At 46.9% G+C, this 26,155-nt stretch overlaps 1 protein-coding gene across 1 annotated transcript in view; it reads right to left on the bottom strand.

Annotated features, from left to right (window-relative positions):
* NTSR1 (neurotensin receptor 1) overlaps positions 1 to 25,171 on the bottom strand; it is a 53,760-nt gene extending 28,589 nt beyond the window's left edge. The window contains exon 1 of the mRNA XM_057400868.1: positions 24,321 to 25,171. Within this exon, the coding sequence (XP_057256851.1) occupies positions 24,321 to 24,992 (672 nt within the window). The 5' untranslated portion in view covers positions 24,993 to 25,171. The remainder of the gene's footprint in view (positions 1 to 24,320) is intronic.
* Between the last annotated feature and the right edge of the window lie 984 nt (positions 25,172 to 26,155).

The raw sequence follows: 26,155 nt of genomic DNA, 5'->3' as shown, positions 1-26,155 counted from the left end.
AGTCCAATATTGTCATAAATATTCATAGCCAAGATTTGACTATTTAGTCTTTAATTTTTTTTTAATTTCTAATTTACCACTCAAAACTGGTTTCAGAACAAGCACAGAGAAATGAAGCACCTTTTATTTGGAGCACGGGGAACATCTGGCTTTGCTACCCCAGCAGCGAACTGACACATTATGTTTCTGTTTGATGCTGCTGCTGAACAAAATTGGACAGCAAAATCATCCTTTGATCCTTTTCCTTATGCCTATTTGCAAGGGGACACTCTCATGCAGAAGCTATTGGGCAGCTCTGCCGTTGTTTTAGCATGTGCCGTATCCATTACTGCATGAAACAAGGAAAGGTCAGTACAAACCACAAAAGCAACTCCCCAGGCAGCTGCTGGCACAAACCTCTGCCACGTGCCATAGCCAGCATCTCTGTGGCTGGTCTCTCCTTTCAGGTAGGCAGAGCATTTATGCTTTCATAGTTATACAAAACCCAGGTTCTTGGCTTGCCCTGAATGCCTCCCGGTGAGCACAAACCCCAGCTTGGATTGGGTGAGCTGCCTGCTGGATTTGTGGAAAAGCACCTTTTTTGTGCTTCCTGGCTTTTACCTTGTGAGCTCTCCCATATGTACAGACCCTTCCCTTCCCATCGTTAGCCTAAGCACAGTGCCCACAAACATCCCAGTTAAAGCCGGCAGGCTGCAGGCTAAGGAAGAATCCCGGTACCCTCTGGCAGGAACGGCAAGGTGTGCTCCTGCAGCTCTTCTCAGCCACCCCATTCATTCAGCCTCTTTGGCACCATTTCAGTGACAAAGGAGAAAGCTGAGCTGCTTCACGTGGGGGCTGGCAGCTTCCCAAGGGTGATGTACCAAACCCCATTCATCTTCCCTCTGCAGAGGTTCAGATGCTGGCGGAAACCCAGGTGAGAAGCAGGAGAGATGAGATGCTCCAGCCCCTGCCCTTGCTGGTGTGGATCTCTCTGGTGGCTGATTTCTGATCTCTGTTTTAAAGATACTACATTTGTCCTCAGGCTTTCACTAGAACATGGGTTGATGGGGGGGTGGGAGGAGAGGCACAGGATGAGCCCATACATTGGAGAGGGCTGGCTCTGCTCAGAGCCTCACAGCTGAATGCTGATGGATACAGCCAGGCTAGTACCTGCACACATCAGTCCAATAAGGGCAAATTGGCTTCCTAATGAGACATTCTTCTCCTTGCAGTGACTGAGAGCTTCTCCAATTTTTTTATATCTGATCCCTTTCAAATGCAATTAATCTCTCCAGTCTTTTTTCTCCCTTCAAAGGTAGGGAAGGGACAGACAACCAGCGGTGTTACTATTCACATCTCAAAAACTTTTCTGTTTGAAAAAGGCTAATAAACCGCCAAGATTCACAGTGACCCTTCCTACCCTTAAACCAAGGCATGTATTTTAAGCATGAGCACCTACTCCTGAGATGAGCCACTGCCAATGTTTCAACTAATAGAGAATTGATTTTCTGATACCTAACCGAGGTGTCTGCTCCTGCCTGGTATCAAAGACGGACCTGCTTGCCCAGGAGCTCACCAAGATCTTTTGTTTCCTTGATTATTTTCCAGTTCAGTTCATTATTTTAATAAAAGATACAAAATGATGCCTTACAATGGATGACAGACGCACTTCTGACATGATTTACTTCTTCCAGTTGAAAGGAATCTGCTTGGATCAAAGCCTCAAAGTGTTAGAGGGGTGACCTATTCAGTTGGGATGAAAGTATGGCCTTAGGAAATGAATGCTCCAAGCTTTGAAGATGTGAGGAGGGGCATAAAAGGTCTGAGAAGCAAAGCTCAGGTTGGTCTCTGCCATAAAAAGCTGAAAAATGTAATTATTTGGTGGGGTTCCTTATGGTCAACACCAAGGACTACATATATATTATATATGTGTATATGTGTGTGTGTGTGTGTATATATATATTGCCAGGACAATAAACTGAATTCCTTTCAGATTCACTTCCCATGAGGGACCAGTCATGAGAAGGATGAGCATCTAAACTGCTGAAGATGAAGCTCTTCAGCTCTGAACTGTTTTGAGAGACTCCACTTGAACCACAGTGATCAGAGAAGAGACATAAAAAGCCTTGGGCTCGGTTCTCCCAAAGAACTCATTGCAGTGTAGGAAGAGCTGCTCCCGTGCCACTCACTCTGGTAGGAAAAAAAAATATGACAAGATCTTAAAACTTCTTGATTTCTGCTTCAGTAAAACCTGAGAGTTTTTTAAGTGACAAGTTCTCATAAATAATTCCACCTAATGGAAGATACTTCAGTAATTGCGATATTTTAATTTCAGCCCTTTAAGTGCAGAGAATTCTCATTAGCTCGCAGTATTCGGGTACTGCAATGAATTTTCATGGAGAGAGAATAGCATACATAGCACTGAAATGGCAGAAGTACGTTGGATTCATCCAGCATTTTATGGACAAAGAGATTCATCGAGTAAAACTTTCCACTTCCTTCAGGATACAAGTGTTTTTATTATTGCTGTTCTACAGGTTAATAAACTGAGGCAGAAAATGAATAGATCTGATCTAAATCTCTTCTTCACAAGCATTGTCATAATTATTTCCTCTGTTTTCCAGCAAGGTTTATTTTTAAATGAAGCTTTCAAGAGGCCCTGGGAAGCCTGATTTTCCATACCTCTGTCTCACTCCCGCGTAATACTGCTTTGACTAAAGGCAATAAAAACATCCACAGGGGAGCTGAAATGCCAGGCTGACAGACTGAGTACTCAGATATTGCAAGACGTAGATTTCAGGAAGAAATCATGCTTTTTGCACCAATGCAGGGGGGATTTGGCTGGGTAGTGATGTCCATGGTTGTTTAAAGGGATTTGTGTCTCTTGGAGAAGCGGCTCTTCTAATTTCCATGTGTTGCTAACTCTGAAACCAAATCATGGAAATGAAAACATCCATGTCCTCAGTTATTCCACTGACAGTGGAAGTGATGAAGGAGGAGGAGCAATATTAAAGCAGGATGTCAAGAAGGAAAATGAGTGCTTGTTTTGCACTGAATTATGATCACTCTCATGAAGCAATGGGTCATAATCTCCATCCCTGGAAGTGTTCAAGGCCCAGTTGGATGGGGTTTGGAGCAAGCTGCTTTAGTGGAAGGTGTCCCTGCCCATGGCAGGGGGTTGGAACTGGATGAGCTTTAAGGTCTCTTCCAACCCAACCCAGTCTGGGATTTTATTCTATGATTCTATAATTTGTTCATATAGCAACTTTCCATTCCCAGCCCAAATCACACTGCAATCCTCCCCTTAGGGTACCCAGCTTGGTTTTGAAAACACCTCTCTTCCCATTACTTACAGCTCATACTCATTTTACCTTCTATTTCCAGCAGTGCTTCACTTGGAAAAGCATAGCTACAACAACAGGCTTTCCCAAATTTGACCACTTTATCAGGTTTACAGCTTATACAAGAGAGCTCAGAAGTGTAGGTCTCTCCTCATACACCCCAACCCATGGGCATCCAGGTACATCCAGGTCTCTATAGCTGCAGTCAGTACAAGCAGCTGAGGCTGTTGGCTCTGCAAAAGCTCTGTCAAGGTAATTGCAAAACCACTTTCTCTGAGCTTTTCTCCTTTTGCATGAAGAAATGGGTTTTTTGCATAGATGCTTGCATGTGGTACCAGGACCAGCTTTAATCCTGAAGGTAGAGTTCAAACCCAATTAGACTGTGTCAAAATGTCTCACAAGCAAGGACCTGTCTGGGGCTTGTCAAAAAGGCATTCAGATGTTCTGCTCTGCTGCACAGCTGTTGGTGAAGCAGGGATCCTATAGATGAAAAAAAGGGATTTGTCTGATCTTTAATGATACAGTCAGTCTCACAACCTGAGAACAAAAATGAAGAGCCTGAACCAAACATAAAGAGGGAGAGGCACCAACCAGTCGAGTGGCATTTGATTATATTTAGAGCCCATTAGGGACCTTACGAAATACTCTTACTCCACAATGTCCCTGGCATATACCTGGCACAGACAAGGGAAAACATTTGATCTTTAGCACTGAAGGAGTAAGAGCAAACTAAAATAAAAGGACAGATACTTTAAACAAAATGAATCAAGAGAGAATGCCAAGAACTAACTTTTAAGGAACAGTTTTCATTTATTTGTTATGCATCAAATAAAAGGTTTAAAAGAAGTGGAACCTGGCTTGGGGTTTGATGAAACCCGGCTCGTGTTTTGACTCATCTGAGTGCAAGCTGTATGAAAAATACAAGCAGAAAGATCTGTTTGGAGAATTCAAAAGCTTTGTGCACTTAAGGATATATTACACGCTCTTGCGAGCTAAAGAAGAGTACGGGGCTTGAGCAGATGCAAGAATACAAGTTAAAATAACAACCGAGAAATGCCTTTGTCCTATAAGGAGTTTCTAAGAATCGAAACATGATTAAGCAAAAGAGCAAGCCTTGTGCTCTTTGAAGCCTGTTACACCTGTGAGTAGCTGCTATAAGCACCCTCACTGCAAAAGCTGTGTCTTTAAGGACGCCTCTCACAGAATGAAGGAAGCCTCTAAAAGCTTCTACAGAATGAAGCTTTCTATGACCCCTCTAAGCCTCTAAAGCAGGTGGTAACATGCTGTGTTCTTCCTTCTGGAGGTCCCCGGTTCAAGCTTCAGCAACCCACATAGGTCACCCAGGTGAATGCTGACGCAAAAGGATGGGGAGTTACAAGCCTGGAGGTCCAAGATTCTGCCCTTGCTTAAGCATACAGCAGCTCGAGACAGCTCATCTTCTGAGAATGGTGAATTTGATGAAAACAATTATTTTTGGAAGGACACCAAAAGCTACTTGAGGATTCATGTTACAATTCAATAAACAGTATTGACAAAGAAAAGGGGGCAAATGTTGAGCTGTTTCCGTGTTTTTAAACACTTGTGTTCCCTCTGGAAACACCAACACGTTTTGTTTCAAAATATTAAAGAAAAAACCCCCTGCTGAACTTCTGTTTTATTTCACAATTGTCCTCAGCTAAAAACTAAAGAAGAAGATGGTTTATAAGCCAACAATGAAGCAAGGCAATTCACCTCAGCTCGAACTAGATGTTTCAATTGCAAACCGAGCGCTGCAGGTCAGCCCCAAATCAATGGCTTTGTTTATCTGACCCCTGATAGATTTCTTCACTCGTTCTTCTTGGTTTGACCCAAACGTACTTTTTTCCTTTGAAAATGAATTATTTCACTACAAAACCACAAACCCCATTGTTCTCCCAAGCGCAGGAGGAACATTTCCAGTAGAAAGAGAGGATGAAGGACAAAGAGCGGCTCCAGCCCACGAGCACTGGAAGCAGCAGTGTAGCTCCTGCTATGAGCAGAGGCATCTCCTGTCTTCAACACCAGTTTTCCTATGACCAGCACTGAAGAATGAATAAGAACAGTAGGGAGGATCAGCTTCCGCTGCTGCTGCAGCTTGAAGAGACCACACTAGCATCTGGGGAAAGGCAGGGCAGAGCTGTATCACCCTTCTCTGCGCCCCAGGGCTATCTCTGTCTTCTACAGCAATGCTCTGCTGGGCAATTTCATTTGAATTAGGCAGAAACCTCTCCAGAAGCACATCTATGCAAGTGACAGCTGACTCCTTGGTAATAATGGTCTTGGAGACAATTATGACAGGCAATTGTTTAATAAGAACTGGCATTTCTCATGAAAATAATTATATTGATGAAGCACAAGGACATCTTATCTTCGAGTCTCCAGCTTTTCAGCCAAGCCCATCTTGATGATTGACAGTCCTCACTACCGTACCCTGTCTAACCAGCTCTGGACTGCTCATTCCTATGGCAAGCACTGTTTGATGTACCACCAAAATCTAACCCAGGAAATCAGTTTGGCATTCCCATAAACACAGATAGGGTGCCCACTTCAGGCAGAAAACCTTGCTATCAGGCTTCAGAACCTCACTGGACTTTGTGGGTGAATGTTAGAAGTCTTCATGGCCCTGTACATTAACTCCACTGAATGGGGGCATTTTCCAGCAGCAGTTTAAGCTTCTACTGGGCACAAAGTGTTTGGATGTTGCCTTGAAAGATTTAATGGATTGCTTGAAGTTCGCTGTGCACTAAAGCTCCTTTACTCCTGCAAGGAAGAGGTTTTGGTGCAGCTCAGAAGTGATGGAACGAAAACTAACTGCGAATTGCTGGTGTTGGCGAGATGCTGCCAGTCCCTCTCCCTAGGTAGGAGATGGAGCTAGATCCAACAGGAGAAAATCAACAGATGTGAGCATGGCGCTAACACTCAAAGGCTCACACAGCAACTGGGAATTGCTGGGATAAAGGGTTTATCTAGCAGTCTTCATGCTTTATGATGTCCTCCCCCTCCATTTGGCCATAGCAGTGATCACTGTTTGTTGAAAGATGGGTTATTTTGGAAAGAATGAAAGAAAATAAATATCTGGAAACATTTCCATTTCCCTCTTGCTTAACTCGCTTTAAGGTTTTATTAAAGACACAGAATTGTTGACAATAAAATTATTTCTCTGCTGGGCAAGGTAAAGCCGATTGTTACACACAGAGAGAAGGGAGCTGGCTGCTCTCATAAATAAGTCAATGTGTTAGTCCTGCTAGACTGGAAGCGGAGTGACAGCTCTTCCAGATGCTGATGCTCTACTTCCCTGTGACCCTCGGTAAACTGCAGCTTGCTAAAAATACCCTACAAAAGCACACATGCTTCAGGGCTACAGAAACACTTGGGGCAGGGAAGCTTTTAAACGATCAGGCTCCAGCTCCCCACTTCGAAACCCAGCTGTGCTGAGTATTGCACCTCTGCTCCCATTTAACACGCCTGGATCTCCATTGACCATCTCTGCTGCGGCTTCATGCCAAGGGAGGGGTGAAGTACGCTGTGATTCTATGATTGTATGATGGGGTCTGAGGCTGCTGAGGCTCTGTGGGTGGTGTGGATGTGGGCTTGCTGCAAGCCAGCCATTCTGGGAGCAAATCATGGCTTTGAGGGGCTGCTGAACCACATTATTTATGGTGAAGACTATTTCATAGAATCACAGAACAGTTCGGGTTGGAAAGGACCTTAAGATCATCCAGTTCCAACCCCCCTGCCATGGACAGGGACACCTCACACTAAACCATCTCACCCAAGGCTTCGTCCAACCTGGTCTTGAACACCACCAGGGGTGGAGCATTCACAACCTCCCTGGGCAACCCATTCCAGTGCCTCACCACCCTAACAGGAAAGAATTTCTTCCTTATATCCAATCTAAACTTTCCCTGTTTAAGTTTTAACCCATTACCCCTTGTCCTGTCACTACAGTCCCTAATGAAGAGTCCCTCCCCAGCATCCCTATAGGCCCCCTTCAGACACTGGAAGCTTCTCTGAGGTCTCCACGCAGCCTTCTCTTCTCCAGCCTGAACAGCCCCAACTTTCTCAGCCTATCTTCAGGAGGTTCTCCAGCCCCCTGATCATCCTCATGGGCCTCCTCTGGACTTGTTCCAACAGTTCCATGTCCTTTTTATGTTGGGGACACCAGAACTGCACACAATGCTCCAGGTGAGGTCTCATGAGAGCAGAGTAGAGGGGCAGGATCACCTCCTTTCAGATAATGTTTCTAATAGGGATGTTTGCATACACACCCAGTCTTGCTCTCTTCCCTCTCCTGCCTTCACACACCAAAGGGGCAGGCACATGGCAGTGACAAAACATAATCAAAATGAAAGGCAACGGGAGATGAAAGCCTGTTTAATTCTAAAGGAGAGCTTCATTTTGGGATGAAAGTTCCCTCATTCCTCAAAACGCAGCACATGTGTGGGCAGCAGTCAGCAAGAACCTGTCCCCATCCCTCCCTGACACGCAGCAGAGGAAGCAAATTAAGTGTCATCAAGACATAGACTCTTTCTCCCTTTCTTTTGCAACCTGATGTCTATGTAAGGGGGTGATTAATGCTTTTCTTTACCCATGCAGAAAAGAAGTTATCAATCAGCTACTCTGTCCCTATCTGCTTGTTTAAAATGCAAACTAACATAACTGAAACAATAATGTTTTAATTAGATGGAAATAGAAAAGCTACTGGAGAATGATATTGTTGCCACTAACACACTAAAGGGAGAGTTCAGCAGCAGTTTCCACAACACTTTTTGCACCGTTCTGTCTCTTCTCACTTAAAAGTGATAGAAACCAGGGACAACCAGGGTGGGAAATGACTTTCCTTAAGTTCAACAGACATGCTTCAGGGAGCAAAACCATCTCACACCCCAACCCTTCCTGCCACGTTACCTGCCTTGTATTAAACAGGAAGGATAAAAAGCCCTGCAGCTCCAAACTGGAGGATGCCCACAAAGTGATAAACAGGGGGACAGCATATAAACCATGATGGAGCTACGGTGATGAAAAGAGGAGCTGGGTCATATTGCCAGCGTGGTTTGTGTCCTTGGCCAGGGAATGGGGAGGAAGAGAGAAAGCAGCAGCAGGTACCCATAGCTTGGAGAGGATCATCCTCATCACTACATGGGGGCTAAGCAATGAGGTTAAATAATGAATAAAAATGATAAATAAATTAAAAAAAAATAAAAATAAATTTAAAAAGTAAAGGAAAAGCTGGAAGTGACCCATGAAACTTTTCACAAGTATAAGGATGTACTCTAACTGCAAAAGGTAATGAAATACTGCTACTAGTGTGGTCCAGGGATCAATCCCTTTGGAGCTGGTTCCCCCAGGGTCACTGCAGCTGCAGTCCCAACTTTTAGAGTGGCACAGCTTGGTGTATGGAGGCTTTTGAGATGAGGCCTGTTTGCCAACACAAAATATGTCACAGTGAATCATCTGCTTACCGGTTTTGAAGTGAAAACTGATCCTGAATGATGGTAAAAAGCACAAAAGGTCTGCTCTGAAAAAGGAAACTCACTGACTCCTTTTTGAGCCAGAAAAGGGGGAAAGGTTATGTAATTCATTTACTTTGAATAATAAGCATATCAAAGTTCTCTAAACAGCACTAATAACAGGGAAATCTCTGTTTATTTAATCTGTCTGGGTTTGCTCTGGGATAGATGCTGGAGCTCCAGGCAAGCTTGTCTCATTTACCTTAAACCAATTTAAACCCAAAACTTTACCCAGCAGCTGGGAGAGGATGGCAGGGCAGCAGCCTTGCTCCATATCTACATTACTGCCTTAACCACATACTCCTAAAAGCCATCCTATATTTGTTGAATGCTACACAGCTGAATATGAGCAGAAGGAGAAGCCAGAAGCATTTTATGAGTCTTGGAGCAAGCTGGTTTCTTAGGGGTGACCAGTGCTCATTTAATTGCTGATGTCCCCCATTTGCAGCCCAATCTGCTTGCCTGGAGTCAGGTTTCTGACAAGTTGCTGCTAGAATTCCAAATAAAAAAGCCATGCTTATTTTCAGCTGAATTTCTCCTCTCCCTGGATAATAACTCTGCTTTCCTCAGCAGTCTTTGCAATTCATTCTTTGTGACTGGACACAAAAGCCCTGTTTTCTATGAGATCTCTTATCTCCAGCAAAGCTTCAATGGAATATTGGATGAAGGGATGAAACCTCTATCAAAACAACCACTGTCCCAGCCTGGAGAGTAATTTTTCATGGCTTCTTCATTGGTGTTTGCTGATAGTAATTTTCATCAGCTTCATTACCAGAAGGCAACAGGTGATTTTCTCCCCATCAGCCTCATGGGACACTGGACACTCTTCTTCACCGCCATTGAAGAGGTCTTTGCCATCTCCCTCCCTGAGGGATTCCTAGGAATTTCCGTGTCTATGTCCATGATTTATGCCAGTAGATATGTTGGTGTAACACATGTGCACAAGAAAAGCAGCTTAGCAAGCTGATACAGGGCCGATGCTGGAATTATTGTGCTCAGCCAGCTCCAAGGAAGGAAACCAGCTTCGCGCTGCTGCAACACCAACCCTGCGTTCGGGACTGGTGTGTGTTTATAAGTGGAGGCAACCAAGCAGAAAGACTCATTCTCCACCTGAGTGGTTTCCCTGCTGCCAAGACACTGACCTGAAAGGCCCAAGACACAGGTTAATTCTTGGCAGAAGAGCATCACAGCTAAAGGGATGTTGTGTTTGAAGAAGAGCAGCCAGGAGATCAATGCAATGGCTCTATGCAGCACAAGCAGGTTATGCAAATGTGATTGTGTGAGGCTTGTAGGACTATTCCCTCTTGTAGAAATGGAGGGAAACTAGATGTTCTTAAGGTCCTTTCTATTCTATTCTATGATTCTATTAAGGTTTTCCTTTAATGTAAGCGCTGGGTTGTGGACCAGCATCGCAGAGAAGAAAGAAGCCCATTGCTGAGAAGTAATTAATGCCCAGAAGGTTTTCATCTGTGATTCACTTTTATATCAAGTGGTTTATATCAATTATCATGACCACCATTCAAAATAATCTCTGCAGCTGGATCGACACGCATGGCCTTAAACCCAAGCTACTCTCTGTTGTCATGAGGGCGGCTCAGGAAAGGCAATAGTACAAATCCACATGGGAAATCAGGGATTGCACCCTGCCGGACCCAGCTCCTGCAAAAGCCACACTGGTCCAGCCCAGTAAAACAGGGAATAGGCAAAGTCATGCAAACGACCCAAACCAACTCCTCCTGGAAAATCACCGGAGATGGTTGTGTTCTTTCTGTCTGAATTTGAAGGAACAGCTCTGATTTACACCACCAAGGGAGAGCAGCCCCTGTCTGTTCTGTAAAGAGATGCATACAGCTCAGAGGCAGGAGCACGGGCTGAGCAGATGCGAGGAAGTCGGTCTGTTTGCAGGCATACAGCTTCTGTGCAGAGCTACAGCTGCAGTTGTAGAGCCTGAGTCAATAGTTGCTTTCACAGAAAACCAGTTTTGTTTCACAGGCACAAAGGCCTCTTCTATCACTGCGCAGCAGGACGTATAGCCAACTGTCATTTCTTGCCCTGTTTCTGCCCTTGTCTCTCTGCTTCCACTTATAACAGGCTGCCAGTGTGGGGTTTTTTATTGCTTTAGGTTTTTTGTTTTAATAGAAACTGAGTAAATGACTTTTTTTTTCCTAAATAGCTGATGAGTTTAACAAAGTTTTCCATTATTTCACAGGGAAGGAATCAGCAATCTTCAGAGCAGAAAACAGAAACATTATCTGAACTTGTTTTGTGCAAGAGCAAGGGGACATAACCTCACAATGAGGGGGGCAGCCCCTGAGAGATGTTAATAGCAACTTCTGCCTAGGCAGTATCTAAAGGATGCAATTTAGCATAGCACTACATGATATGAGAAAACCTCTTTAGAGCATGCCCTGCAATCTTCCCCTTCCCCAAACACACTTGTTTCTACACAAGCCAGCTTTATTTCTGGCTGTAGCATCACTATATATGTGGTAGTTTTCCCTGGAACATCTCCATTGATAAAAGGGAGAGAAGAGGAAAAAGAGAAGCATTAATGAAAGTGGAAGACTTTCTGCATCACGTTGTGTGATACAGCCTTTCCCTGCAGATCGCATCTCTAACACTTCTTAGAGGAACTCAGGCTAAGCAGGGAATGACTGGGGTGGGAGACCTCATTTGCTGGAAGAGACAGAGCTGGCAAGCAGCAATACAATTGGCATCTCATTCTCAAAATAGATAGCTCCTGCCATGCTTCATCTTCCTTCTCTTTTCCTAGAGGACCCCTAGCATTAATATCACTAGTGAGATAGATGCCTGTTCTGTCTGGTAAAGGAGCAGAGTAGCTCCCTTTGACACTGCTCAGCTATTCTATCCTGAAGCCCTATGAGTGCTTGTAACCTGAAATACTCCTCTTGCTTCCAACTTCTTTAGCCCCCAGCCTTCCCCTAATGCAGGGCATTTAAAGAGTAGGCTGCTAAGGGACTGCACCAAGCTGAAATCTCGGTGAAACAAGGCAAGACTGTGGGAAGCACTGATAGGACCTAATGGGGTTTAGGAGGAACAGGGAAGGTGCAGGTGGATAGGGTGGATTTGTGGTTGGGAGCTGAGCCTGGGCAGCTGGGAGCTGGGAACCACAGGCACTTCGTGTTTCATTGCCATTTTCACCTTTAAAAGTCCATTTCTTTGCATGACAGTGGTGCTGTTTTCACTGCCCCAAGACATGTCAGTGAGACCCAGCTCTGCCTTGGTAGCGAACTGAGGGAAAATGCATCCATAACGGAGCTCTTGTTGGAAATCCTCCGAGCTTTTTGCTGCTCCCAAGCAGAATGTGTTCTCAAACGTCTAATGGGCTTCTGCCATTTTCTTTGACTCACAGAAAAACAGCTATTGTAGCTGCCAGTGCTCTGTCCTCAAATGAAACCTCCCTAGACACTAAAGAGTAAATGATATCTGCTTGGCTCCAGGACGTTCTTGGACAACAAGATCAGATCAGGCAGCCTTTCTGGCTATGCTGCCGTTGTGTTGACCTGTCTCCCATTAAAGCTGTGCTGGTTGTTCCCTGCCGATAGCCCAACGCTGCTCTCGAGCAGTAGCTGCCCTTATTAGGAGGTCTTAGCACTGCATCACTCTATCTCGAGAGAAAAAGGGGGAGAGGTTTCCCTTCCCCTTTGCAACAAGAGGAAATCTCTTAATGAGCAACAAGTACTCCAGTGACAGAGCCGGTATCTGTACAATGCCACGGGGAATAAGAGGCAGCACTCTGGTGATGATTTAGACTCCGAGCTCTTTGATGCAGTGAATCATAGAATCAATTAGGTTGGAAAAGACCTTAAAGATCATCGAGTCCAACCATTAACCTCACACTGCCAAGTCCACCACTAAACACCACATCTACACCTTCTAAACACCTCCATGCATCATCCTTTAACGTTCTTTATGCAAGATGAGGCCTGGGGCTCGGTGTCCCGATATACACAGCTGTGGCTGTCTCACTGCAATAGCCAAGGAGCAGGTTAGACCCTGAGTTTTGTGTCTTTCCCTTATGCACCTCGGAACTGCACCTCTATGGCAGCCTGCAGAGCAGATGGCGAAACGAATCTCAACAGAAGTCACAGAGCCAATGTCCTGCAAAAAGCCCTTTGCAGTTTTCAGTGTGCAGAGCTGGAGTATGAGCCTGCTCCATGGTAAGAATCAAACCAAAACTGATTCTTCCCTGGCAGCTATTGGGTTTGGCCACATTTCTCCTCCATGAAAGGTGAACTCAGGCAGTGACCTGGGCAGGGTGTTCAGTGCTTTAAAGGGTAGGTGGGACAGAGAGGAGCCCAGACAAAGGATAAGACACAAAGCCATCAATAAAGTCCATAATGAGGTGCTGAGCCCACAGCATTACACCTGACAAAGTCATTACGTGAGGATAAAAGGGAATAAAATAGCTCCAGATAATCGCAGAGCATGGGAATATGTTCAGTGCCATCTTAAACTTGGTGAGATTAATTTTCTCAATGCTTGTTCAAAAGGGAAGTGGGCTACATAATTAGAAGAAATAAAACAGATGGCCTATTGCATGAGCAGAGATTGTCTTCCAAGGTTCTTGCCTACCTGGATGCCAGCATTTCCCAGTGGTTTTTATGCCTCCAGCTCTTCCCTTTGCCTATGGAGCCACAAGCAGGCTTTCAGACACTGATTTTTACAAAATAGCATTTTTAGATACAGATTTCTTGATTCAAATATTCTTAACACTTGCCTGTAAAGCACCAAGCACAAATCAGCACCGTATAAACCAGAGTAATAGAAGAGACAGGCTGTTAATCTTCATAATGTGCCTCTCAGTGGGGATTTCACTTGAATGTTACTTGCATTAAATATGATACCGAGTGCTGGATATGGAGTCATAAATAAATTAAAGGCCATATTTAAGTCCAACACTGTCCCACTGTTGACTGCAGGCTCACGTGTGAGAGCTGTTAACAGTTGACTGTACAGATTTGGGTGGCTGCCTGACTTGCTGAAGGAAATGGTAGCGGCAAGTTCCATCATTAGTGCCCTAAGAAACATATCTGGGGGACAATTAACACCCTGAGTAGGGTTTGTAGCATCAGTCCAGCCTCTGGTAGTGCTGGCTGTGTTGTGGGCACTTTGGCTTGGGCAGATGTTCAGCAAAATACCTCCAGAGCATCATTTCTTTCACTTCATATATAAACACCTTAATTATAGCACCACAGTCAGCCTTGCTCTTCTGGCAGGAAGGAAAGAGAAGCTTGCACTAAACTTCACAGAGATGAATTCATCACATATGTTAGTCAAATAAGTGAAGCAAACTGCTCCTGGCCCCAGAGTACATGAAGTGATAGATGGGTCCAACTGCATAGCAGTGAAAGAACTGAAGCTTTGGATGATGAAAACTAACATCCCAGGGATAAACACAGGTTGTTCCAGCAGCAGGACCATGACCCCAGCGGCACAAGCCCTTTGGCACTGCTGCCAGCAGTGTTATTTTAATAGAGCCAGACAGTTTGAAAATTGTTAAGAAATGGGGAATGGAAAACTACTGAGAAATGAGAAACTATTAATGCTGCTGGTCCGTTTGCTCCACGGTGCAGGAGGGCATCACCTGATTTGGACCCTTAGCTGAAGGAGGAGAAGGTGGGAATGACTGTCTTGAGCCAAGCACAGGAGAGAAGGGCTTGGAGTTGTTCTGGTTTGCTTCAGACCTAGTAAGAGCCACCAGCAATAGTTGTACCCTTGGCAGAGAACAGTGTTCTCTGGCAGCATGGACATGAAATGTCTCCACCCCAGGACACAAATTAGACCACAGATATTCAGAGGAAGGTACATGACCAATGAATCATCACACGGCATTTCTGTCTGCTTCTGGTGCTGCCCAGCCCACTGATCCCTCTCTAACCCCTTAGCAGCTTTCAGACCCTGCTAGCTTATTCTTACCTGCTACAAAATCACAACCCCCCATCCCTTTGCTTTCCTTTCCCCCTGCCACACTCTACTTTCTCCACAACAACCGTGCAGGTCTGAGGCTTTGCCTGCATCTCTTGCACTGCTGAGGACAGGAGCAAGGGAAAAGGTGTAACAGGATTTGCTTCCTGACATTACTTGGTCCTGGCTGGAGCAGGGCTGCCAGGTGGATGCATGCCCTGGGCTGTTGCACTGTGGTATGCTTTCTGACCATATTCCTGCATGTTTTTTTCCCCTTCCAGAGGATATTTCCATCCCACAGCTCTTTTGCACTGGTCTGAACCTGTATTTCCCCTCCCTCCTACAGTGCTTTATCACACTGCACACACTTGGAGTTCAGGAACGAGTATGACAGTGTCATAAGCCCATGACTGTCAGGGATGAAAAATGAAATGTGGGCTTTGGGGAGAGAAAGTCAATCCTGTGAGTTTCTCTTTTGAATGAAATGAGTATATTAAAATGTATAAATTGTGCCTATGAGGATAAAACGTAAGGTTGTTGCAGGAGCAATCAATAGTGATGCAAGCAAGGAGCTAAACTTTCCTAGTGGCTGCGTGAGTTGCATATTTATAAGATGGTTTTGAAAAAACCCACAGAATATGAGGGAAAAGAAGGTTAATCTTGTATTGAACATACTTGAATAGTTATTGACTTCTTAAACAACTTGTCTGAGAGAACAAGATACAACAGTCCTAGCAAGTACCGAGACCACATTTATTTGGTTCAGCACTGCAGACCTGCATTGTTCTTGGTTATGTTACAATTAATAGGATGTGGCATTGCAGTGACTGCATTAATTAGCTCCTTGGATTTCTGATCCAAAAAAGAGGTCTGCTGAGCTAAATGCCATGCTGCATCGTAGAGTTCATATCTGGTACGCAGCAGGTCTTTGCTCCTCAGGTCTGGGTGAAGCTGGTAAATTGGTAGACCCCTTTCTACAGGGTTAAAGGAGGAAGAAAATCAGTCAGTTAAGGGATGAGATTGCTTCTCCTACTCTAGGTACTCCAAAAAGCCTGGGGCAGTAGAGCCAAGGCAGCCAAGTCTGAGCATCCATCAGGATGTGCCTGCAAGGGCTGGAGAAGATCCATCAGCAGGGCTGAGTTGCCCAGGAAAAGAAGACAACCAGCACATCCACTGCATGGCAGAAACCTGAGCAAACAGACTGTAACATTCTCCTGAAGTCCCTCAGAAAATAGAGGTGCATGCATTGGCTCTCTAAACCAGTGTCTATCAGAGATTACAGCCTTGTGTTAGCCCTTTCTCTTGCAATGGAAACCATCCTGCAGGCTCCAAAAGTGAGGCAAGCGATCCAGGCAAAAGGACAGCAGTTTTTCATTGACCACAAAGAAACTGTGTGGACAACTTGTGATGCTTTAATGTACGAGAGTTCCCAACACGTGGTGCTGGCAGCAGGAAAGGCTTATTGGCACATCCAAAGCATTGCCCTGAAGTATTACCTCTCCCAGGGTCATTCAGCAAAAGGGAAGTCATAGAAAGATTAAACCAGATTGACCTTGAACCCCTGAAATGAAGATGCTCAGACAGCTTCCAGGATCCCCAGAGTCTCTTGATAGGCATACCACATGCTAAGGGAGTGTTTGCTAATCTCCTTCATTTGCTCTGGAGGAGGAACAAATCTCTTGAAGCAAGGTAAACCATTCACTTCAAGAGTGCAAGTTGGCTGCAGCAGCAGTGGCCTTAAATTTATTCTTTATTATGTAGAGGGAGTAATATTTGGCAGGAAGGTATTTTCAAAGGGAAGGGCAAACACTGAAATCAGGCTCTATACCCAGTCCTGTCTAAGCTGTATATTCCTCTTCTGTATATTTAGGAATCCACTTGGCAAAGGGACACCTGGAAGGTTTTATAAGGAAAGATTTACTGCAGATGGTTCAGCATGTGGGGAGATGTACATCACGGGCTGGGTGTAAATCACAGAGACTGCCCATGAGGACAGCAAGTGGCTGCTCCAATGGAGCCAGCAACCACGGGCACCAACCCCAGGGCACGTCCTCCAGCTTGGCTGTCACTCCAACGCCTCTGATTTACTGATACTAAATATGCTTTGTGCTCTGTGTGTAGCTTTATAGTTTAGAGGTACTCCCAGCTTTTTTGTGAGCAATTTGAATAAAGGAGATGCCCTTTTCCCTCCTTTCACATAGCGAAGACTTTGTGAGAGTTTACTTTTTTCCTTTGTATTTTCTTTTCCTGTTTCCACTAGGAAAATCTCACCTCTTGGATCTGTCTTCAACTGACGATTGTTTCTAGTCCCTGAGAACTTAAAAGCTGCGCAGAAACCTCAGTGAACTTTCTCTTAAAGAAAAGAAGTTCTGTTAAAAAGACCTTGTTTGTTCTATTATCTTTAGTTCCTTGAGAGAAAAAGAGCCCCTGTGAAGCCGTGCCCGGCAGTGCCCTCTCTGCACTGAGCATTATTGACATGGAAAAGCCACAGGAGACCAAAAGCAAATCTCACATGCTCGAACCACCTGCGGGTAACCAGCTCCTCCTGCCCACCAGACATATCTTCTCCAAAGGATGAGGACAAGAGCAGCACTTCCTGGTAAGGAACAGCCCTCTCCCACAGCATCCTCTGCCCCACCAGGAGAGGGGTGATGACAGGGTTCTGGTACCCCAGGGAGGCAGGAGGAGGATGGACCTCGTAGACAGATGGACCAGAAAGGCACTTTGGTATCAGGATATAAAATTGTCTCACTGCTGTTTCCCTCCTATCCATGGAAAGCTTAACAGTTACTAGTTTGAATGCAGGGAAAACACCAGGAATGAACAAGCAGCTTAGAAATTTCTGCTACCCAGAACTCCATCACCACCACCTTTTCTAAACCAGCCCCAAGCATTTGTTTTCTGAATAACTCATCAGCTCAACTGATTTATCATCAGCTTTAAGGTGTGGGATATAAAACTGAAATTGGATGGAAGAAATGTCATCCATGGGAGGCAAAATGTGGGGGCTGATGTTACTGGAGCATGACGAGTTAGCTGGCCCTCTCCCCTGAGACTGGTATTTAAGGGAGGAAAACTCCAAACCTTTCCATGCGATCACACCTTCACATGAAATTACAGAAGGGAACTGTTCAGCAGGGCTCATGCCAGTGTGGTGATTCTGTCCCTCGTCCTCCAAAGCACATCCAGCCTTGCAGGATCCACTCTTAATTCACTGCTGAAGAGCAGCCTCTGCCCTTGGTGCTATCTCCCCCCCTGGGAAGTGATGTGGAAACGATGCCCAGCCATGCTTGAGCAGCTCCATGCTCCCTCCACTGTGGGAGAGGAACTGCTGAACCCCAATTATCACGGTGCCAGACCAGCATTAATTATGATGCAAAATGCTCCTTGCTTGCATTTCAAAGAAGTCTGGGACTAGCAAGGACACTTTGCTGTGTTTTGTAAGGGAATTTAAGAGCATCCATTCAAATTCCATAATAAAGGCAGCAAAATCTACCACTTGGAGAAAGGCAGCTCTTCATGAAGCCAGGAGACCAGTGTGGCCAGGTCCCTGCTCAGATGTGTCTGTACAGAGGGCGATGGGTACCAGCAGCTGAGACTGGGTGCTCTCAGATCATCACACCACACAAGTGACTGCAGGGTGCTTGTGTGTCTCCAGAACTAGGGAAAAGGCTGGGAGAGCTCTGAATTTGAAGTCTGCTTTTCTCTGCCATGCCAGACTGAAAGTGCTGACCCCTGTGAGGGGAACATAGGGTATGGAGATACTCAAGGATGGGCATTGGAAGCATCTCCAGTTTCACACAGCACAAGTGGCTTAAACCGGAGAGCGACCAGACAGATTGGAAATGTCATAACCCAGCTTCATCTGCTTAACGAAAGGAGAAGGATGGATGTCAGCACTGGGACTGCTGGTTTTATCGTCTAATGTTACCTGCTTTAGGGCTAGATGGCCACAACGCTCAGACTTTCCCACCATGGACCCCATCACACTCCACATCCCTTTGCTCACCCACTGCCCTGTGCCCCTCAGCGACGGATAGCTTCAGAGTAGGGAAAACACAGTGGTGACACTGTGGAAGCCTCTGTCCCTTGCCCAGGTACCCACGTGTCCCATGGTGTGATGCTGCCCATCGCATGAGCCTTGGGCAGGACACAGAAGCGTTTCTAAACGTCAGGAAGGAAAAGTGCCATCTGTGAGTCTCAAGCAGATGCTGCACAGAGACGACAGCAAAAGCCTGTAAAGGAAAGGAGGGGGGGAAGTGGGGAGAAGACAATTAAATAGCTGTTTTAAATGATCTGGAAGAAGATCAGAGGCAGCTGCAGGTTTTGTGGGTTGTGTTTTACTCTTAAGAAGAGCCACTAGATTACCTTGGTTTCTTCTGCCTTTGCAAACTGCTGTTAAGAGGAAAACCCAAGAGCTAAATTGATCAGCCACATTTCCCCATTCCTTTATTATCCCTCTGGCTGACATCTCGGGAAGGGGGAGGGAAAAGGAATCAAGTAAATTGAAATCAATTGGGGGGAATAAAAAGAAGAGAAGAAATTATGTAAGAACTGGCAAACCACAGCAGGCCAAGTGGTTATGTAAAGCAATGAACACAAGAGCTTATTTAATTTAGATCTAGCTGCAAGACAGACCACAGTGTAAACGGGCTGGGATTAGACAGCCTAGGCTGATGTGCATGCACTGAACTAAAGCCCTGAGTTCCCTGTGTCCATTGGAAAAAGGCAGCTTTTTAGGGATGCTCACACCACCACAGGTGGGCATCCCTACTGGGTTGGGAGTCTCTCTCCAGAGGTCCTGTGTGTGTGTAGCCAAAATAGCTTTATCAGCCAGGGCCATGGGTGGGATTATCACTGCGTGGAGCTGTAGTGACTGATTTAAAACAGTACCGTCACTAAAAGCCATAGTAGGAATTTGGCTGTGACCTAAGGAAAAGAAAGCAATTCCTCTAGTCAACATCAGTATAAACACAGGATTCCTGAACTAAAGCCATTGACTAATCCTGGATATGAGTTGCCAACAAACCTGGAGAGAATTCAGCCATTTGGCTTTATGGGTTGCTGTTTACATGTACTGCAGAGAGATGCTTGTCGTGTTTATTTACACAGCACCACAGATCTGCCAGTGGGCAGAGCCCTGCCAACCACAGCACCGGCCATGTGCATTGTGGCAGAAAGCTCATCACAACCCTTCCAAGGTGCTCCTCACCGCAGGGCAGTGTAAGGGAGCATTTGCAACATCACGCATGGAATTAATAACTTTGTGGGCCTCTCAGGCAAATGGGAATTGAATATATGTCCTTGGAAGAGTGTAAAAAGCTTAGTTAATGGATGCTGAGAGGCCAAGCTGAACCAGCTCCAACTCCTGGTCCTTTCTTCTCCTTCATTCCTGGGGCTCTTTGGCGCATTCCTTCAAAGGCATCACAAGAAGGAACATAGGAAGAAATAAAGCAGAGGACCTCCTTGGCCAAGCAGTTGTTTCGTGTGCAGAGTTATTTACTCTACAAATCTCCTGAACTATGAGCAGGCTTCGTAAGACATATTAAATATGTGGAGGGATAAGGGAGGCTGCAGCCACACATGGGCTGGCTGATGCAGAGCAGAACTGCAGCAGAAGAGCTGCCCACCCAAACCCGTTTGAGGTATAGAGAAGTTCCCAATGCACTTCCCAAGAATTTTCCCTGGCAAATGAGCAGCTTGGAGCTGATGGAGCTGTGACAGTTTATGGAGGCTCAGGGCCATGTGTTTTAATAAATGGGTTCACACCAGATGTCCATGCAAATCAAACATTAGCATGTGTGAAGCGTTACCTACCCAAGCGCTTGCCATAACGTAGGGGACATTTTGCAGCGTGCCAGTGGGAAAAGACATCCCCCTCTGTCCTGTGAATTATGGGGTGCCAGAGAACTGCCCGTACCCAGGCTCCCCTCATCTATGTGCCAAATCCAAGCTCAGCTAAAAATCCTGGGATTTTAGGTCAAGATGTTGCCTGACTGCCCTGGGACTGATGGCGCACCAGGTATTTCTTTCAACTTCCCCTCTTTCCCCAGGTCCACGAAGGACCAATCCGGAAAAGAGGGTATGAAGGTAAGAAAGAAGCAACAAAGGAAAACTGACTTGCAGAGCCATCTGGCCATTAAAATGCAGAGCTTTTGGGAAGCGGTGTTGAGTGTGTGATGCTCATGTGGTGGAGTGGAACACTTGGCAGGCTCCAGGGTCAGGGGACCTGGCCCTATAGCCAACAGCAAGGCTGGGATGTAACCAAACCCACAGGTACTGACCTGCAAGTGAACAGAGGAAGCATTTCACGCTGCCTTGGAGCTCTCTTATCTCTTGCTGCCACAATGAGCAGCTTTAAAACCTCCTCCAGCTGAAGTGGCATGAAAACATGAATTTACTTGTATGGGGATGGCTTGAAGAGGTGTTCAATTTGTGTGGAAAAAAAAAACCCAACCTAAAATTGGCTGCAGAGTGTTCTAGAGAATGCCTGCCAGTCAAAGTGTTAACTAGACCTAAATAATGTGGCTATAATGGACTTACTCCTGCTACCAGATCCCACGCTGATGCTGATATTCAAACCAGACATCCCCGACTGACAGAAGTAACAGGCGAGTTGGCGATGAGGAATATATAATAAACCAGACTCACAGGCTGCTTTAAGCAGCTTCAAGGATAACAATAAAGCTGGGAAATGGTACTTCTCTAAAGCATCAGAGGTCACGCAGAGCTTGATGGCATGAGGTGAGATGTGCCATGCCTGGATGTACCGACCTCAGTGACACACAGTGACACCCAACAGAGCATCCCACCTATTGCTTATCACTACGTGCTGCTCTGAGCAATCTGCAATTGCTTCAATATCAGTAATTACTTCTTAGAGGTGTTGTGAAGGTTAAGTGGTGCAAGTTAAGGAATATGGGCAAGAATCAAAGCATGAAGTGTTGTTTGAAGAGTTACTTATTTTCTCATAGGGAAAGCTGGTTGTTCAGCAGTCTAGTTTCACTCAGGAATGCCCATTAAAACTTCAATATTCAAAGCAAATACAGAGGAAATGTTTCAAAATCAGAAACGTTCAATGAATACACTCAAACGTTCATCCCAGAGAGCTTGTTCCAGTCCAGGGAGGAGTGTTTTCCTGCGATGATCCCACCAGAACCATAGCTCACACTGGGCTCTGAGGCTATAAATGGTTACAATTGCTCTGTTCTGGGACTGGCTCTCAATCAGCCAACAAATAAAACCTCTTAGAGGACTAATGGCTTCCAAAAAAAAAACCACAACAAAACAACCCCGATTTGCTTTAGACAGTTTGCCAAACAGGAAGAGGAGTGAAATACGTTGAGTGATTTATTACAAGTGATTTGCCAGCTCGAGCAAGTGCATCATTGCTCTGCTTAATCTAAAGGCAGAAAATGAACGCGAAGAGATGCAAAGACACCTCGAGCAGCTTGAGTCCACTGTGAGAGACCAGGGCTCCAGGTTTCCAACCAGCGAGCCCTCTGCTTGCCCCCTCCACGCTACCACTGCCCTTTCCTTCACAGATCTTCCATTATTTGCCTTTTTCTAACCCCCTGCACAGCTTCCAATGTGCGAATGCCCGCTCACACGCTGCGCAGTGCTTTCCATTAACGCGCTTCAAACCTGACTTGCAGCTGCTTTGCTTATTCACCCTGGAGCTTTCCCCAGCCCAGGGCCCTGCATCGCATTGTGTGCTGCTTCCCTGCACGCAGAGGAATGGAGCGAAGCCATTAAACAACCTTCCTATCTTAGCAAATCTACTTCTGTAGCCAGATCCCCTGAGAAGGAACAGTATGCAAGGGTTTGGCTTGCTTTCTCCCCCAGCAGCTGCCTCTTCCTTTTTACTTCTGAATTTATTCATAAGAGCAATAATAATCAAGAAGTAAAATGGATGAGGAAAAGCCCACAGGTGAGCTTCACTTACTGTGCATTCATAGCTGCCTACTTGGCTAACAGGATAAGGTATAGCCTGAATAATAGCCAGACTGTAAAATATGTCAAGAATTTCTTAAGATGTAATCTCCAAGGACATGGCTAGGAAATAATCCTCTGGTTTTAGCCCTACCATGGTAACAATGAACATCAATTTAAACTGAGGGGAAGATGACTGGGAAGAATGCATTTCAGCCACATTGCTCTCAAATCAGATGGCTCATACCTCCTCAGAGAGCAGATGATTTGGGTTAAGTATACTGGGCTGCCACTGGCAACATCTACAAAGCACCTACAGGAGAAATGTAGCCCCCAGCATGTAAAGATGAAAGTTTGGTATCAAGACAAGGCACAGAGGGAACCCAGGGCTTCTCTACGGGCTGGATTTTGGGTTATGGAAGCAGTACAGGGAGAAACTTGCAGAGACGTCTCTAAACATCCCCAGGCTCTGGGCTTAAATCTAACCATGTGTGCTCTCAACTGCTTTTTAGTGGGAAAAGTTGCTCTGATTAGTTTCCTTTTAAGTTCCCTCCCTTTAATCATAGAATCCTTAAGGTTGGAAGGGACCTTAAAGACCACCTAGTAAACTGTGGGAACACTTTAAAGGCTTTAGTGCACCTGCAGCTTTAAATTCTAACTGGCTGCTGTTTAAACCCAGCTGAAATTCATGTACAAGATAAAAGATTGAGAAGCTATCACATGCCAGCCTGGCAGCAAAGGGACTGTGGATGTTGATGTCTTGCTCTTTCTGTCTCTCTCATTCCACGTCTCTTGCATTTTTCAAGCCTAATGCTCCAATGAACAAATGCCTCAACCCCTCAGAGCACTGAAGCACAGCAAGTGTTGATGCTGAAACCCTTCCCATGCATGGGTGTGTTAGGTGCAGCAGTGTGTGGAGACCAGAAAAGCCTTTCTGAACTCAGGAGGGATCTGTGAGTTAAAGCAGCAAAAATACCAGCCTCTGGCTTTGAAGATGCAGTTCCTTTTCGGATGCTTACTCTACATCTTGCTTCCAAAACTTTCTGAAGTGGGGATCTCCCACTAGACAGGGGAAATAGGCTCAACACAAGAAACTGGGATAAGGGGGGAGATGGTTTTATTGTCCTCGATCCTGCTGGCCACTTTCCAGCTTAAGGAAAGGAGATGCAGAGAAAGGGTGGAGATTTATGGGTTTTTCTGGCTCTGAACTGCCACATTTGGGGAAGACCCGAGCATCCCCACTCCGAAACAGCGGCCGCGCGGCAGAGAGGGGCCCGGCTGCTCCGGCGGGGCTGCACCGGCCCGGGTCCGGATTAACCTCAGGGCAGGACTGACCCCGGTGCAGGATCTCAGCTCAGCGCTGTGGTGCCGGAGGGGATGTGGGAGGAGGAGCAGCCGAAATGGTCCCCCCTCTTCCCCCAGATCCCGCCTGCCCGTACCCCGCGCCGGTCCATCCCACCGGGGCTGCCCGGGACACCCTCATTCCCGACCCGGTTCCCCCTTCCAGGCCTCCCCCTCCTGGCCCGCCCGTCTCCACAAAGTTTGGCCACCCGAGCCAGGGAAGGAGGTGACTGCCCGGCCCCGCTGCTCGAGGGGGACCCCGGCCCCTCACCTGGATGACCGTCTTCAGCGTGGAGGCGTCCACGATGGTGGTGCAGATGAGGGAGTCGGGATTCTGGTCCTTGCCGTAGATCTCCCCCATGGTAAAGATCATGGGAATGGCGAGGAGAAAAGAGGCGATCCAGATGCAGCTGATGAACTTCTTGGTGCGGCTACGGGACATGATGCTCTTGGCTTTGAAAGGGTGGCAGATGGCCATGTAGCGCTCCACGCTGAGGCTGGCGATGTTGAGCGCCGTGGCATAAGTGCAGGCGTCCCGGAGGAAGTAGTAGCCCTTGCAGACGGCCCCCCCAAAAGCCCAGGGGTGATGGACCCAGATGAAGTTGTAGAGCTCGATGGGCATGCAGAGGAGGAAGATGAGGAGGTCGGAGAAGGCGAGGCTGGCCAGGTGGTAGTGCACGGTGCTCTGCAGGTTCTGCAGCGACTTCTTGCGCACCAGCGTGTACGCCGTGATAGAGTTACCCACCGTGCCCACCAGGAAAAGAGCCAAGTAGATGACGGTCACCATCACTTTGGAGTAGATATCGGTGTTAACGTCCAGGTCCTCCTCGTCGGGCACTTTGGGGAGCAGGTCGGAGCGGTTGGAGGCATTGGCGTAACCGATGGGGTGCAGGTGGAGGGGGCCGCCGCTCACGGCCGGAGGAGCCGTGGCGTTCAGGTGCATCCTGGGGCCGGGCCGGTCCCAGCGGGGCTGCAGCACCGGACCCGACCCGGCGCCGCTCTCCGACGTGCGGCTGCCCGCGGCGTGGAAACTTGGCTCGTTTTAATGCGGCGGGGAGGAGGCGCCTGCGGTCCCGGGCTGCCGCGCGTGTGCGTGTGCGAGACACACACCCCGCAGCACCACCACCACCACCAACAGCCCCCTCCCCTCCCCTTCCCTTCCCCGCCTGCAGCCAGCCTCGGATGTGAGCAGCTCCGGCTCAATCCTCCCTGCAGCTCCCGGCGCGCTGATGTGCCCTGGAAGCGCAGGAGCCTCCCTGCACACACCCACACACAAACACTCCCCCTGCCACCCTGAAACACACACACGGACTCACACCCAATCGCATCCCCCTCCCCATGCCTCGCACAGCCGTACAGGGAGCCGCCGCACCGCTGCTGACCGCGCTGCTGCCGCCGCGGGCAGTGGCAGCCCTCGGCCCCGGGGGTCCCTCGGCTCGGTCCCCTTCCTCGCCGCCGAGGTGGCTTTTGCAGCCCCAGCTCCTTCTCCACTTTGGGGATCGGGGTGTCCATCCCTTGCACAGGCAGACCCAGGGGCATGGTGAGGGTTGGTGAAGGGGCTGGTGGGGGGTCCCAGCACAGACACCCCCTCCACCGGGGAGAGGAGAGGCACCAGGGATGCTCCATCACACTTGGACATCCGTGTATCCCCCTAGTCCCTAAATAGGCGCTCACACCTGCAGCTGCTGCTAGGAGAAATGCATTTAAAGGAGGGAAAAAAACACCTACAAACATCTACCCTTGAAGGATGAGCCCTTTGTGGTGAGGTTGCCCTTTCAGGCGTGGGGCATGGAGCCAGCACCCTGTGCGGTTCCAATGAGCTGTTTGTCCACTCAGTTATCTTCCTGATAAAATCTTTATGAACACACAGAGGAGATGTAGGAAAATCCCATTCCGAGAATCACTGATTTAACCAAAGACAGCCATAATGTATCCCATTCATCAGCAGATGTTGACTACCTGGTCCCCAGTAGTCAGTAGGCTCTATGTTCACTGCGGTCCTGCTGACTGCCTATTTGATACAAGATGTCTAATCCTGCAGTCAATCAAATCACGTCTGTGTGCAAATAGTGAGCTTTCCACCAAGAGCCAGTATTCCCCCAAACT

This window comes from Pezoporus wallicus, unplaced genomic scaffold (assembly GCF_028554395.1).
Source record: "Pezoporus wallicus isolate ANWC-B61680 ecotype Strahan unplaced genomic scaffold, APGP_CSIRO_Pwel_v1 contig_11133, whole genome shotgun sequence".
Classification (NCBI taxonomy): domain Eukaryota; kingdom Metazoa; phylum Chordata; class Aves; order Psittaciformes; family Psittacidae; genus Pezoporus; species Pezoporus wallicus.
This window is presented reverse-complemented; position numbering and strand designations above follow the sequence as displayed.